Source organism: Staurois parvus, unplaced genomic scaffold (genome assembly GCF_062004578.1).
Source record: "Staurois parvus isolate SC_StPar_1 unplaced genomic scaffold, SC_StPar_1.0 ptg000058l, whole genome shotgun sequence".
Lineage (NCBI taxonomy): Eukaryota > Metazoa > Chordata > Amphibia > Anura > Ranidae > Staurois > Staurois parvus.
In genome coordinates this window covers 11,513,270-11,529,186 of record NW_028317854.1, presented here as the reverse complement: position 1 = coordinate 11,529,186, position 15,917 = coordinate 11,513,270, and the positions used below count along the sequence as shown (strand labels likewise).

General features: G+C 41.5%; 1 protein-coding gene across 1 annotated transcript in view; it reads left to right on the top strand.

Annotated features, from left to right (window-relative positions):
• Nucleotides 1–15,100, top strand: part of ETNPPL (ethanolamine-phosphate phospho-lyase) — a 62,903-nt gene extending 47,803 nt beyond the window's left edge. Inside the window, exons 11-13 of the mRNA XM_089668496.1 lie at nt 5,926–6,056; nt 9,371–9,435; nt 13,223–15,100. Coding sequence (XP_089524622.1) covers nt 5,926–6,056; nt 9,371–9,435; nt 13,223–13,336 — 310 coding nt within the window. The 3' untranslated portion in view covers nt 13,337–15,100. The remainder of the gene's footprint in view (nt 1–5,925; nt 6,057–9,370; nt 9,436–13,222) is intronic.
• Nucleotides 15,101–15,917: the final 817 nt, after the last annotated feature.

Below are 15,917 nucleotides of genomic sequence, written 5' to 3'. Positions count from 1 at the left end.
GATTGCTGTTTTCTTTCTTTCTTTCTTTCCTAAACTTTACTGTTGTGTTCATGCGCTTTCTTATGTCAGTTTTGATGTTTGTACTTGCAGTCTATAAACGTCTCAATTTGTGACTGCTTCATGTAGACCACTGATCTGATTGTATTATAAAGCTTTTCCTGAAGCCAACATTTGTTACCATGTACTACATGACTTTAGAACCTGCAAAGCTCTTTGTTCACTGATGTTTATATGCTCTGCTTTTTATGAATAAACATCAATTGTTTAAAAAAAACAAATCTGCATACTCCCTGGATCAACAATCTACACTTTATATTTTGTACATGGATACATCCAGCTTTTTTTTTAAGAACTACAAAGTTAGTTAGAACTATATGCAAGTCTACAGCTTTTACTGCAAAGAAACCTTTCTGTATGCAGAAGGTAAACCTCTTTCCTTCCAGGCTAGTACTTTGTACCAAGTTTACTATACGGACTATGTATTTTTTTATATGTGGTGATTTTTCTTCCCCTAAAGTGTATGTTTTTTAGTTTTGGATAGAGTAGGAAAAGGTTAAAACCCTTGTCAGATATAAGGCTGAAGGGTGATAGAGAAATATCCCCTTGTTTTTTTATACCAGACAGAAAGTTAGGGAAACTTTCCAACAGCAACACAGACAGACATAACAATGATTTTTGAAGTTAAATAGAGGAATGATAGCACATCTTTCAGCTTTTACATGTTGTCTATTTCCTTGTTGCAGATTTTCCCTCCATTCTTGTCTGGTGAAAGGTTGCTCCTAGAACAGAAAGTGTAAATCTCTCTAACAGAGCCCCAAATAGCAGATAAACCTGACAGGGGTTCTAACCTTTCCCCATTTAATCCACAGCTAAAAAAAGTATTTGCTAAGTATTGGAATACAGTGTCCATATATTTTTGTACAACTGCATCAGTATCAGTATTCAGTAGAGATATATTCTTCAACCAGTAGATGGCAGTGTTTATTAGCGCGTAGCTGCATCTATGGTTAAACTCTATGTCTTTTCTCTGAAAATAAAGTACCTGTTTCCTGCTAGCAGAGAAGCAGCAGATAAAAACACGTGGCCTGTATTCTTTCCTAGATACACAAAATATAACTGGATATAACATTTATATGTAAAGTCGATCCAGGGAATATCCGTTTGCCTCTCAGGGGATCAAGAAGGCATTTTTTCCCCTGCAGGAGCAAATTGGATCATGCTTTGCTGGTTATTTTTGCCTTCCTCTATATTAACTGTGGGTATAGGATTATAACTTTTCTTTTTTTTTTTGTGGTTGAACGGGATGAACTTTTGTCTTTTTTTCCACCAGACTAACTTTCTTTGTAACTATGACTGTGCACTGTCTGCTCCGTAGAGCTATATACAGAATCTTAAACACTAAGCTACACTTTAACACTTCTTTTCAGAGAGAATACATTCAGGTCACATATTTATAAAACAGTAAGTGTGTCATTCACTGCAGGTAAAGCAACCACTCATTCACATGAGCAAGGTCTTGCCTACCAGGCACTTATACCCCCTTCTTTACCAGGCCAATTTTCAGCTTTCAGCGCTGCCGCAATTTGATTGACAATTGCGCGGTCATGCAACATTGTACCCATATGAAATTTTGATCATTTTTTTTCTCACAAATAGAGCTTTCTTTTGGTGGTATTTAATCGCCACTGGGCGCTTTACTTTTTGCGCTAAAAATAAAAAAATTTAAAAAATTTGAAAAAAAAAAAAAAGTTTCTTTGTTTCTATTATAAAATTTTTCAAACAGGTATTTTTTCTCCTTCACTGATGTGCGTTGATGAGGCAGCACTGATGGGCACTGATAGGCGGCACTGATGGGCACTGATAGGCAGCACTAAAGGGCACTGATAGGCAGCACTAATGAGGTGGCACGAATAGGCGGCACTGATAGACAGCACTAATGAGGTGTCACGGATAGGCGGCACTAATATGCAGCACTGATAGGCGGCACTGATAGGTGACACTGATGATGGGTACTGATAGACGGCACTGACTGGCATCACTGCTGGGCACTGACTGGCGGCACTGACTGGCACAACTCCTGGGCACTGACTGGCGGCACTGACTGGCACAACCCCTGGGCACTGACTGGTGGCACTGACTGGCAGCACTGCTGGGCTGCACTGGTGGGCGGCACTGGTGGGCAGCACTGGTGGGTGGGCACAGGTGGGTGGGCACAGGTGGGTGGCACTGCTGGGCACAGGTAGGTTGCACTTCTGGGCACAGGTAGGTGGCACTGCAGAGTGGCACAGGTGGGTGCACTGCTGGGCACAGGTGGGTGCACTGCTGGGCGCAGGTGGGCGGAGCTAGTGGGCGCACTGCTGGGCACAGGTGGGCGGAACTTGCGGGCGGCACTGCTGGGCACCGATCATCAGGGCACTGATCATCAGTGCCCTGATGATCGGTGCCGATCCGCGCTCTGACAACTGCCGGTTCTCGGCAGTACTTTCCTCACGATCTGACAGCGTGAGGAAAGTGCAGCCGAGAACCGGCACTTGCATTTTCCTCTGATCAGCGTGTCATTGGACACCGCTGATCACGTGGTAAAAGGCCACTGTGATTGGCCTTTTACCATATCACGTGATCAGCTGTGTCCGTAGGACACAGCGATCACGGAGATCGCCGGGTGCGCGCCCCCCGGGGCGCGCAGGAGAGCGCGTTCTGGGAGGACGTCATATGACGTCCACCCAGAACTGGCCGGCCGCAGTGTAGCCGTCATTCGGCTATCTGCGGTCGGCTACTGGTTACACATGGTGAATTGCTTTTCAGCTGCAGTTTAGAGCCAGTTGACAAGCATTCAGGGGGTAATGTGCAGCCTTCTGAATGTTTGTATTTTTATTTTTTTAAGGTGATTTTGCATTACAGTCCCAATGGATTGTGATGCAATCTTGTGCCTTGGATATGGATACAACAAGATTGTGGCACTGGTGAATTGGACACCTATGACATGCTGTATAAAATATGTTGAAGCAACCACGAAAATATGCAAGCATGTTCAATGGCAATGTAAAGCAGCAGTAAACTCTCTTGTTAAAAAAATGCCCCTCTGCAGGTTAATATCATAATGTGCTAGTATACACCACATACTGGTACATCATAACAGACTTACCTGTAAAGCGGATCCCTGTAGTGGCGCTCTGTCACCGTTGACAGGGCTTCCATCATCACCCAGTCTTCCTTCCAGGTTTGCCCTCTGGGCGTTTCAATTACTGGGCCGCAATGATGTCACTCCTGTGCACGGGACTCATGATCGTGACATAGTGCTCTGAATGGATGGCATACTTGGTGTGCTGTCCATTCAGGACGCAGTGCGCATTCTCCGGTGATGTCACCGACTGCCACTATAGTATCCTCCTAGTGTAGAGCAGGCTACTCACAAATTTAATTTAGCTCCTCTGTAATCAGAGGAGCAGTGGTTGCTTAATTAGAGCTGCACAGTGTTTCACAGGCTGCTGCTCTGCTACTTCTCCTGCCTTCTACAGCAGGGGTCTCCACACTTTCTAAGCAAAGGGCCAGTTTACTGTCCTTCAGACTTTAGAGGGGTCAGACCGTGCCCAGTGGGAGTAGAAAGTTAACTGGCATCCTTAACAATGCCCCAACTTTGGTGTTATTGAGAGTAATAGCTCCACATTGTTGGTGTCAGTGGGAGGAATAGAGTACTATTGTTGGTGTCAGCCAAAGGAATAGTGCCCCATCATTGGTGTCAGTGGCAGGAATGGTGTCCTATCGTTGTTGTCTGTGCTAGCAATAGTGCCTCATTGTTGGTGTCAGTAGCAGGAACTGTTAATTGTTAATGTCAGTGGGAAAAATAGTGCCCGGGGACCATAAAATGGCAAGCAAAGCAAAGGGATGCAGTTTAGAGACCACTGTTTTAGAGGATTCTCGGAGCATAGTGGAGGAAGAACAGGGTATGCAGCCTGAATATTTATGAGACTCTAGCCAATCCCTGGGGAGGTTTGTACAAGTAGGTGGAGAGAGCCCATAAGTAGTTTGTGGCCTGAGCAGCAGGTGCAGTGTTCCTGGGTCCAGTCCTGCAGGAGAAGACCCCTGTGCAGGAGCTCTGCCCCCTGAGGCAGGAGTGAACCTGAGTGAATTCGAAGTCCTAGCTAGGTTTATCTGGGGACCTATTCTGAAGTTCAAGTTCCAGGGTCAAGTTGAAGCCTGTGGGAAGACATTGAGGTCCCAGCTATGGTCCCAGCTATGATTAGCTGGGGGGCCAATGCGCAAGTTCAAGTCCAGGGATCAAGTTGAGTTTGGAGAAATTCACGGGAGAGAGCTGTGAGGAAGTTGGTTGGGAAGAGCCATGCTGTCCTATGGTGGTGTGAGTCTACATCTCCCTTACTAGGAAGAGCCTGGTGGCTATCGGCAAGAGGCAACTGACAATCCTGAGAGAGTAAGCAACTCTATTGCTGAAGAGTTAGTGACTGTGTGTAGCTTTTAAACTCTGGAAGGAGTACAGGTCACTATCAGCATAGAGATCCTGTGGGACATTTTGCAGTCATGAAGTGCAGCCAGCAGTTTTGTGAAGTGCAGCCAGAAATTGAGGAGGTCTAAAGTTATCCAGTTCTACAGTTTTAGGGGTAACCCATGCTCCCATGTTCATTGTTCCCAATAAAAACCCTAAAAAGATCCCCTAAACTGTTTTCCAAGCCAGTGGAAGAAAGAGGAAAGTACTGTGTGCCTGGCTGTGTGTGCACGAAAGAGGAGATATGACTCAATCCACCACACTACAAATGTGAATATTTCCTAATTTAGGAGATATTCACTGTACCTACAGGTAAGCCTTATCATACAAATAGTAATTTGTACAGGCTTACCTGTAGGTACAAGTGAAATAGCAGACGTTACTACCACTTTAACTTGCAGGTAGGTGGTCGGAGGTAGTGAAAACATGGATCAGTCACCTGTTTTTTATCACCTATCCACAACACTTGTGCACAAAGGCTTGCTGAGAAAAAAGAAACTGGTAGCAGCCACAACTCCCAGATAAATCCACCTCAAATCCATAATTGAGTTTCACTCCTCAAATTGCAAAAAGCAACAAAGGTTAGCTCTAAAGCAGCAAAACATTATTTTTTAATTTATTTTTTATTTCTGTTAAATCCAGTCCTGAAATTTGTACAGCATTGACAGACAGCAGAGCCATGTTGGTGACCTAACATTTCTCCATTGTAGTGAAGCAATACAACTTGGTTACTTGGATATTAAGCTAAATTCAAGTTCTCATGATAACAGAAAAGCTAAAAGTATAAAAATATTTTCGATGTTTTTTTACTAAGTACAAAACTGTGTTTTTTAGATCTGCCTGGAGTGAATCTCTTTTACTTAAGTCTACATGAAGGAAACTATGTGGAAGCAAACAGTTCTCCACATGCAGACATGAATATTTACATTATTTGATGTGTACTAACTGTGTTGCAACTGTCACTATATATGACAGCACAATAAAAGAATCCTAGTGGTCTCTTAATTGAAATCCAGACCTGTTGAGGCTATAACTGATTAATGCATTATTATTTCTGACAACTATCTAGTGCTTTACAACCTACTTTCATTTACAACCATCCAGATAAATGCATGCGGATACAGAACAGACAGATGACAGATGGCATATGACACAGCACGCTCATTGACATTTCTATGTGAGCTATGTCCTGTTGCACAGCTAATTTAGGATAGATAAAATGCTGGTTAACTGACTTAACATGTATGTCACTGTTCACTGTGTTAAAGTAGTATATACTATATTATGAAAGCAAAGTATTTTTTGTTGTTTATATTCACAAGCTATAGTGTCCCTTTCTGAAACTTTTGAAGTCAAATTATTGTAATTTTGCATTTTTAAAAGTGCCACAAAAATTCAAAGGATGTGACCGATTTTTTTGTTAGGCTAAAAGAAAAAAGGATCCTGCTTAGTTCTGATGGTCCACACAGAAATGTACTGAAGTTCAAGCCTCCCATGTGCTTTACTAAAGAAGATGCTAAGATGGTGGTTGATGCTATCGATGAACTTCTTACAGGTATGGGCTGGTAAATGATAGACATTCCACTGGAAATTATAACCTAATGTCTGAACAAAGAATGTCACAGTCCTTGTAATCATTGTCTGAATTGTTCTGCTGTTTACCAACCTTGAGAAATAAGCATCTAGTTGGCCACAGTATTCTGATCATTTATTTTTTTAGTGGTCAGTTTTCCTGTATTACCATTGCAGAAGTGATTACACTATATGACTGAAAGATTTTGGGCACCTGATCAGCCTAAAAACTCTACTTGGCCAATACTGGATACTCCTCCAAATTGTTGAGTTTAGTCATTTCTAGTGAAGGGTACTGTTAAAGGAGAAGTAGGGTCATACTTCTATGGATCTCAAAAGTACGCTTCGTTCTGTACTCCTGTGACCCATTTTCAGCTGACAGCAGGCTTAAACCAGCTCTCTGCTCAGTGAAGACAGAGAACTGAGTAATCAGTGGTCTTAGATCTCTGAGTTCTCGGTATGGAGGCAGCAGGGGGCAGTTGCAGCTGGAATCAGTTCTGCAGCCATCTAAGTAGATATAGCGGTCTGTTTGTTTTTCAGTTCCCATACTTCTCTTTAAAGTACATCTAAATGCTCCTGTGTGGCAGTCTCAAATTCAGTTACTATGTGATGCAAAAGTCTCATAAATTAAAATAAAAAATCCTATTTTATTTGTGTCTCATATGCTCATCCTGCCAGACACTGCAGCACATTGTGGGGGTGGATTCAGCAACAGAGACAGTGCTTCCAAACCAGAAAGTAGTGGGCAGGACTAGGCTGGCCAGCTGATGATTGACAAGCTACAGGCCTGTGAATCAGCAGTGACATTGCTTATAACCATGCCAACAGAACCATCTTATTGTAGTACATGCATGCACAGCCGACATGAGAGACAAAGCTGCTTTGAATTCATTAGTAGTGCAGCAGTGTTGTCTAGGAAGCTGCATGAGATAGACTTTAATGGCAGGATCAAAATGGTACTTATGAGACTTTTCAGGGGGTGCAGATGCAGTTACAATTAAGTGCTGCATCATTTATAGTTTTAAAGGGAAGGCCATATTGTGCACTTCCACCTTTGTGGTAACAGTTTGGGGAAGGACTCTTTCCATTTCAATCTAACTGCACCTTTATGCACAAAGCCAGACCCATAAAGACATGGTATGAAGAGTTTGGTGTTGAGAAAATTGAGTGGTCTGCACAAAACCCTGACTGCAACCCTACTGAACACTACTGGAACTCCAATGGCCTTCTGGGTCCTCTCTTCCAACAGTAGGACTTGACCATACAAATGTTTTTATGGCTGAATAGGATTACGCATAATAGACACAATTCTGAAACTTAGAGAAAGCCTTCCCTGCAGAGCGGAGGCTGTTGTATGTGCTAAAAGGGACCAAATTAATGTTAAATGAGAAGTATGGTCTTACAAAAAATAGTACACTCACCTAGGTGGCTGCAACATCGATCCAATGCTGCATCTGCCCCCTACCAGATCTGCACTGAGAACTGAGCGATCAAACACCACTGATCACTCAGTTCTCCCCCTCCGTTCTGAGCAGATAGCTGTGACTGTTAGGTTCTGGGTCCCTGCTCTGCCCCTCCAGCATTCACTGGAATGCCGGCTGTGGAGAGGGTGGGAGTGGCTACCTCAAGCTCTCAGTGGATCGCTGAGAGGCTGAGTCAAGTGTTGGTCCAGGCTTCTGGGTGGATCTTGACCATATGGTTGAGATCTTTTCAGAGCCTGGACAGGCTCTCTGATTTCAGCTGACAGCAGGTTCTTGTCTGCTGTCGGCTGAAAACAGGTCACAGGAGTGAAGAACAAACTTTACTCCTGTGATTAATAGAAGTATAGCCAAAAACGCTTTGGCTATACTTCTCCTTTAATGCCAATGGCTTTGGAGTAGGATGTCCAACAGATGAAATGGCTGAAAACCTTTAGCCATATAATGTATCTTCAAAAGGTAGGTACTCTGTTTTGCAAGGATTACTTTTAACCCTCCTTTTTTACCCCTCCAAATGAACACAGTAGTTTCCAATTTCTTTTTTGTTTTCTGCCAACTCCACAAAGTCTCTCCTGATATGACCATTTCCCATTACCAAACAGTCATTGTGGCTGTGTTTATTAAAATGTGTGCCTGAACATAGTATTAGGTTGAATTACTCCACATGATATGATACATTGGCACCATGTATAATAAAATTTAACATAACAGTAAAAGACAGGAGTCCAGAGTTTATGTTGTGTCAGAAAAGCTAGGTTAAATCATATTATACATCGTTCAAGGAAAACCTTATCTGCTATAAATATATATGATCAAAGTAGCTGAGATAATGGAACGTCTGTCACCACTCAAAAACATAAAGAAAGCACATTAGTGGGCCCTGTTTTTTTTTTTTTTTATGTCTACATTTTTATCATATGTTAATGTTCTTTCCATGAACGTCATAAGAGATAAAACCCATTGCTATGAAATATGATTGTCTGCAGTGAACAAGGTTAGAGAGATTTTGTAAGCAGTTCCTGGTTTTGGAATTTCAGGTTTAAATAATTCTGCAGTTTGTAAAGATTATTCAGGACATTTGCCAGTGATCTAGATTTGTACTTAGCTCAGGCAGTCAAAATTAACTTTTACCAATCCAAAACATTTTTATGTTCTTTTTATCATGAACTATTTTTTTTGTGGTTACCTCTACCACCGACACCTGTGAATGTTGTCAGCAATAGCTGGTAGAGTAACCAACCACTGGCTAAAAAAAGAAACATAAGAGGTTGAGGTATAGTTTCCAAAAATGTGCATTTTTGTCCTTTTTTATTCTTTATGAGTTTTGCCTCTCTGCATCTTAACACCTCCCATTCTGTTAGTTCTAATATCAGTTATGTTGCTTTAGGGGAAGCAGGCAGTGAACTTTGAACCAGAAGAGGGTGTCTTGCCATAAACAAAGATGGCAGCTGGATTTAATACAATTTTTTTACTACCATATTATGGTGCTTTACTTAGATCAGTATAAAACCTATACTCAGGGGTTCAATAACGTATTGCTGGAAGCCCTAAACAATATACAATGCCCTAAAAATTGTCTGTCAGTTTTAGCAGGATCAGTTGGTGATATTTAAATTATTATTGGAAACTCTTTTCAAATATGTGGTTGTACACCTGTAAATGAGGTAAGAGGGCTTGCAGTAGAGAATTTTTCTGTCTTTTCCCACATTTGCATAGGATTCCACATTCCCTTGGCACTCAATTACAGTGAGTTTAATGTGAGCATGAAACATGTCAGTGACTAGAAGCATGTGTTCATACAAATATCTTTTTCTTACAGCATTTGAAAAGGCAATGGGAAGCAAATCAAGTGTTTTGCCTGGACAGAAAGGAAACAAAAGAAAAGTAAGCTGTTAGACTTAGAGTGTTTTATTTGCAATTTATTGGGGGGGGGGAAGCCACAGGCAGCATGTAATATACAGTATATATGCACATACATACACTCGCCGCCCACTTTATTAGGTACAGCTTGATTAGTGCCAAGAAAATATCCCCCACACCATTACACCACCACCACCACCAGCCTTAACCATTGATACAAGGCAGGATAGATCCATGCTTTCATGTTGTTTACACCAAATTCTGACCCTACCATCTGAATGTCGCAGCAACCAGTCTGTCCATTCTCCTCTGACCTCTGATATCAACAAGGCATTTTCCTCCACACAACTGCCGCTCACTGGATATTTTCTCTTTTTTGGACCATTCTCTGTTAACCCTAGAGATGGTTGTGCGTGAAAATCCCAGTAGATCAGCAGTTTTTAAAATACTCAGACCAGCCCGTCTGGCACCAACAGCCATGCCACGTTCAAAGTCACTTAAATCTCCTTTCTTCCCCATCCTGATACTTTGAACTTCAGGAAGTCGTCTTCACCACGTTTACATTCCTAAATGCACTGAGTTGCTGCCATGTGATTGGCCGATTAGCAATTTGTGCTACCAAGCAATTGAACAGGTGTACCTAACAAAGTGGCAGGTGAGTGTACATTTATGCTGTAGAATATATAGAGTCATAGCCAAAATTATTGACACACTGCATTTCTGTCAGATAATGCACCACTTCACCCAGAAAATTGTTGCAATTACAAATGTTTAGGCATTTTCATGTGTATTTCTTTTGTTTGTATTGATATGACACAAAAAAACATTAGCATGTCTAAACATTTGTAATTGCAACAATTTTCTGGGCAAACTGGTGCATTAGCTGACAGAATTCCAGGGGTGCCAACATTTTTTACCTTGACTGTATACAATATATATATATATGTATATATATATATATATATATATACACACACACAGTATCACCCAGAAGTGAGTACACCATTCACATTTTTGTAAATATTTGATTCTATCTTTTCATGTGACAACACTGAAGAAATGACACTTTGCTACAATGTAAAGTAGTGAGTGTACAGCTTGTATAACAGTGTAAATTTGCTGTCCCTTCAAAATAACTCAACACACAGCCATTAATGTCTACACCATGTGGCTCATTAGTGTTACAAGGTCTCAGGTATGAATGTGGAGTAAGTGTGCTAAATTTGGTGTTATCACTATCACTCTGATACTGGTCACTGGAAGTTCAACATGTCACCTCATGGCAAAAAACTCTCTGAGGATCTGAAAAAAATAATTGTTGCTCTACATAAAGATGGCCTAGGCTATGAGAAGATTGCCAAGACCCTAAAACTGAGCTGCAGCACTGTGGCCAAGACCATTCAGTGGTTTAACAGGACAGGTTCCACTCAGAACAGGCCTCGCCATGGGCGACCAAAGAAGTTGAGTGCACGTGCTTAACGTCATTTCCAGAGGTTATCTTTGGGAAATAGACGTATGAGTGCTGCCAGCATTGCTGCAGAGGTTGAAGGGGTGGGGGGGGCCGGCCTGTCAGTGCTCAGACCATACGCTGCACACTGCATCAAATTGGTCTGGATGGCTGTCGTCCCAGAAGAAAGCCTCTTCTAAAGATGATGCACAAGAAAGCCCGCAAACAGTTTGCTGAAGACAAGCAGACTAAGGACATGGATTACTGGAACCATGTCCTGTGGTCTGATGAGACCAAGATAAACTTACTTGGTTCAGATGGTGTCAAGCGTGTGTGGCGGCATCCAGGTGAGGGGTACAAAGACAAGTGTGTCTTGCCTACAGTCAAGCATGGTGGTGCGAGTGTCATAGTCTGGGGCTGCATGAGTGCTGCTGGCACTGGGGAGCAACAATTCTTTGAGGGAACCACGAATGCCAACATGTACTGTGACATACTGAAACAGAGCATGATCCCCTTCCTTCGGGGACTGGGCCACAGGGCAGTATTCCAACATGATAACGACCCCAAACACACCTCTAAGATGACCACTGCCTTGCTAAAGAAGCTGAGGGTAAAGGTGATGGACTGGCCAAGCATGTCTCCAGACCTAAACCCTACTGAGCATCTGTGGGGCATCCTCAAAAGGAAGGTGGAGGAGCGCAAGGTCTCTAACATCCATCAGCTCCGTGATGTCGTCATGGAGGAGTGGAAGAGGACTCCAGTGGCAACCTTCGAAGCTCTGGTGAACTCCATGCCCAAGAGGGTTAAGGCAGTCCTGGAAAATAATGGTGGCTACACAAAATATTTACAGTTTAGGCCCAATTTGGACATTTTTACTTAGGGGTGTACTCACTTTTGTTGCCAGCGGTTTAGACATTAAAGTCTGTGTGTTGAGTTATTTTGAGGGGACAGCAAATTTACACTGTTATACAAGCTGTACACTCCTACGTCACATTGTAGCAAAGTATAATTTCTTCAGTGTTGTCACGTGAAAAGATACAATAAAATGTTTACAAAAATGTGGGGGTGTACTCACTTCTGTGGTATACTGTATATATATGTAAAACCTCACATAAAGACCTTTCTTCTCCAACTGGAGGAGTCTCCAGGGCTACATCATATATAAACGCATTTGAAGAGAAGGGGGCATACTAGTAACCTGGCACAGAGCTAGCCAGTTGAGGTGACTGGTAACCTCAAGAGGAAGTACAACTGATACAACAATTAGCAGGTAGGATTTTTAAAGAATTACAGTGAAAGGTGTTGGGATATGTATGAAGTGTCTCATTAATAATGCCCAACAAATAAAGTAAAAAAACCCCTCTAAACAACAGCTTTAAAGGGAGACCTCAACATCTAACCCCCCAACACGTAACACCTTTTCTTCTGCATACATAATTTCTACATTCAACCCAAGCCTCTGTACCAAAAGTATACAGAACCCAAACCAAAATCATGCAGCACTGGACTCTTGGCACCAAGAAAACTGCAATTATAATCATGCGGTTGCAATGATTTGAAGGTCAAAATGAAATGTAAATTTGTAACTAAGTGAGCAAACATAGGTGTTCCATAACAAGAAAGTGAAGGTATTACCCAGTGCAATACATTCTTCGAAGGCTGGTTAGATAGTTAAGGGAAGCTTGTAACTTGTTTTACTGCCTCCATTTTTATAAGGACCCCTCCCATTTTTTGTGATATGTATATAAGATCATATTTTTGTATAAGATCATATATTGTAACAAATTACATATTTGTTTAATTTCACAAAAGATTTTCAATAAGTAATGAAAAGATGTTTGACTGGCCATACACTGAAAGATTTTTGTACAAACATTCGCACACAAAAAAATGTTTGTTAATGACAACAGAGCTTGACAGTTGTCATTGGAATGTACTTCAAAGTTTCATTTTCTTTTAACATTTGATTTTGGATTTAATAGAACTTCCTTAACCAATTGCCTATCGGGCACTTTTATACCCTTCCTGCCCAGGCCAATTTTCAGCTTTCAGCGCTCTCACACTTTGAATGACAATTGCGCGGTCATGCAACATTGTACCCATATGAAGTTTTTATCACACAAATAGAGCTTTCTTTTGGTGGAATTTAATAACCACTGGGTGTTTTATTTTTTGCACTATAAATTAAAAAAGAGCAAAAAATTGGGGGAAAAAAGTGTTTTTTTTCTGGAGCTGAAGTGGTTATGGAATATGATAACATGCAACAATAATGACTAATTTCTTTACTTTTCATCTATTTTCAAAAGCTTCTTTGACTTCTAATTTACATGTAAATTATCATCTTCCTTCCCTGTTTTATTGCAGGAAGCCAAGAACTCACAAGAGAGCACAAACAATTCACATGCTTGCCGGCCCCAGGAAAGTGGTTTTCGCTCAGAGAATATTCCGATCACAAGTAAAAGAATTAGAACAAAGTAGAGACCTCTTTCTTCCCAAACCGAAATACAAGGATACTTTTCTCTCTAAACTGATGTATGTGTGTTTTACTGAGCTCCGAATTCTTTATATTTTATGAATGCCTGTCATTTCAATATATTGTATTGGAATTGAAACTATATCCATGTTTTAATGGCTTAAATATCTAACACTTTTTAACATACAGTATATCTGTTTTATGAGCAGTATATTACATGGGTATGGCACAGGAAAATGTTCTTTTTATACTCGTTTACATATTTCAGTATGATTTCAGGATACATAAAGTACTGTAATTAGCTATGGAGTAAAATATTGAGTGAAATGTCTTAGACTTGGAATTGTTATATATGAACAATTTACAAATCATGGTGCTGAGGGTTAATATAGATGACTGGGTTTTTAAAATTGTTATTCACAGACTGGCTACAGGGTTAATTTTAACCAGCTGATCTTTCTTTGATATGCTCTGATACATTATGCCTTGTGCACACTGGGCATTTACCCCTGGTTCACATATATGCGGCCGTGCGGGCCACATTTTACACGGGCACGAGAGCCCATTCATTTGAATGGACTCCCGTGCCCCGTGACACGCAGGGAAGGAGTCCCTGCACTTCTTCTGAAAACGCAGCAGCCACACGGGAACCTAGGTTCCCAGTACGGTTGCGTTTTCCAGTGCGGGCAACGTGCCATTAGAATTAATTTTCGTGTGGATCTGCAGCCGCACCACCCGCACATATGTGAACCTAGCCTTAGCCCTTGTGCATAAGATCCCGGCATTTTGGTGCGAGTGAAAGGCACAGGTACACCATCCAGCCCTGCTGCTGGCAGCTTGTAAGGGCCCATTCACACTAGAATGCAGCGTGGGCGAGCCACAGTCCTGCCCAGCGTCCTGCACCGCATTCCGATCACAATGCCCTTGTGATCTGCTGTGGGGTTCATTTTAAAGTTAACAACACCCCAAATGCAGGTCGCAAACGCATTGCGTTTGCGTGCACTAGATCGCATGGTACAAAAGTGCCATACAATGCAGTTGCCATGTGTTCCAAAAAGTAATGCATTTACTACTTTTGTTGCAGAGCAATTCCAGCCCATTCAAAGTGAATAAGGCTGAAATAACGCTGCAAAGAACTGCATGTGAATTGCACAGGAATCGCACAGTGTTCCTGTGCAATTCACATGCAGTTACTAGTGTGAATGGGACCTTAAACTGCATGAGATGCTGATAGCTTCTGCTGCTGGATGGTTTTGATGGTGCACCGAGCGGTACTAACATTTAGAGCAGTATGCGCCGAGGAGTGAATACCAAGAATGCAGACGGCTTGCAGTCTTTCATAGAGTTTTACAGGATGCTGGCAGCAGGGCTGAACAGTGCGGTATGCCTTCTACCTGCACCAAAATACCGGGATTTCATGCCCCCAGGCTAAATGCATAGTGTACATGAGACCTTAAAAAACAAGAAGTCCACAAAGATTTATATAGCCTTATTTTGCATTCAAAAGTGATATTGATATAAAACTTCATACATTTAATACCATAACTAACAACTAGATGTGGTTTAGAGCATGGTTACTACAGCACAATGCAGCCATGTGACAATTGCACAGTTAAACCTGTCAATATAATTCTCAGGAGAATAATACTTTAGGTAGTACTAAACTAATAGGTATGTCAATGGGGTAAGGCTTTGTATTATCACTGTTGCTTGCCGTTCGCTCTAAAAATATATGACATATTATTGCCAATAAAACCTGTTTAAATGACGATCTGGCTTGGTGTGTTGCATATTCTCTTCTTTTGCATTATATCTTAGGAATAAAAGATGTCAAAGATGAAATACTCCAACCTGTTTTCCATTATAAGGCTGATCAAATATTTATCTACAAAAAAGTCGTTCTGAGTATAGCTTCTTTAAATCTTGCAGCCAGGGTCATATTTCTGCACAGCCAACATATGTCATAGCCTAGGCCAGCAGGCCTGTGAGGTTCCGCCCATAGACATGCACACATATTTTCTCCAACCAGTAACATATTCTCATTTATAATTAGGGATTTCAGTTTACCATCTTGCTGACCTTCTTGTAAAATTTAGCCGAGTCATCATTGTTGCTGTTTCTGTACAATTTGTAGGTAGAATAGTGTACCTTGTACTTTGGGTCCATACACCAAAAACTCAACTGCTAGCAGAGCAGGGGTAGGTATGCCTTTGTTTTTTTATCATTTGTTTTAGAATCAGAAGACTCTTTTGGCTTTTCTGTCTATAATAAAAGTTTTGTGTAGTGTGACAGCCGAATAGGATGAGAATGGCACCAGCACCAGATAGTTGGCCAAGGGAGGCAGGAAATATAAATCTGGTACCTCTCTGGTCAAGTGCCACCTACAGTGGAGGAAGCATATTGCACTTGCCTACATGCAGAATAAAGGTTTCCCTCCTGTATCATTTTAGTCACTCATGTCTTTTATATTTGCTTATACTTTCACACAAGCTGATTCTTTTTGGCAGAATGCTTCCCAACTTTCAACCATATGATTCCTAGGTGCATTCATTTTGCTGGTAAGCTTTCACACTGTGTAGCCCATGA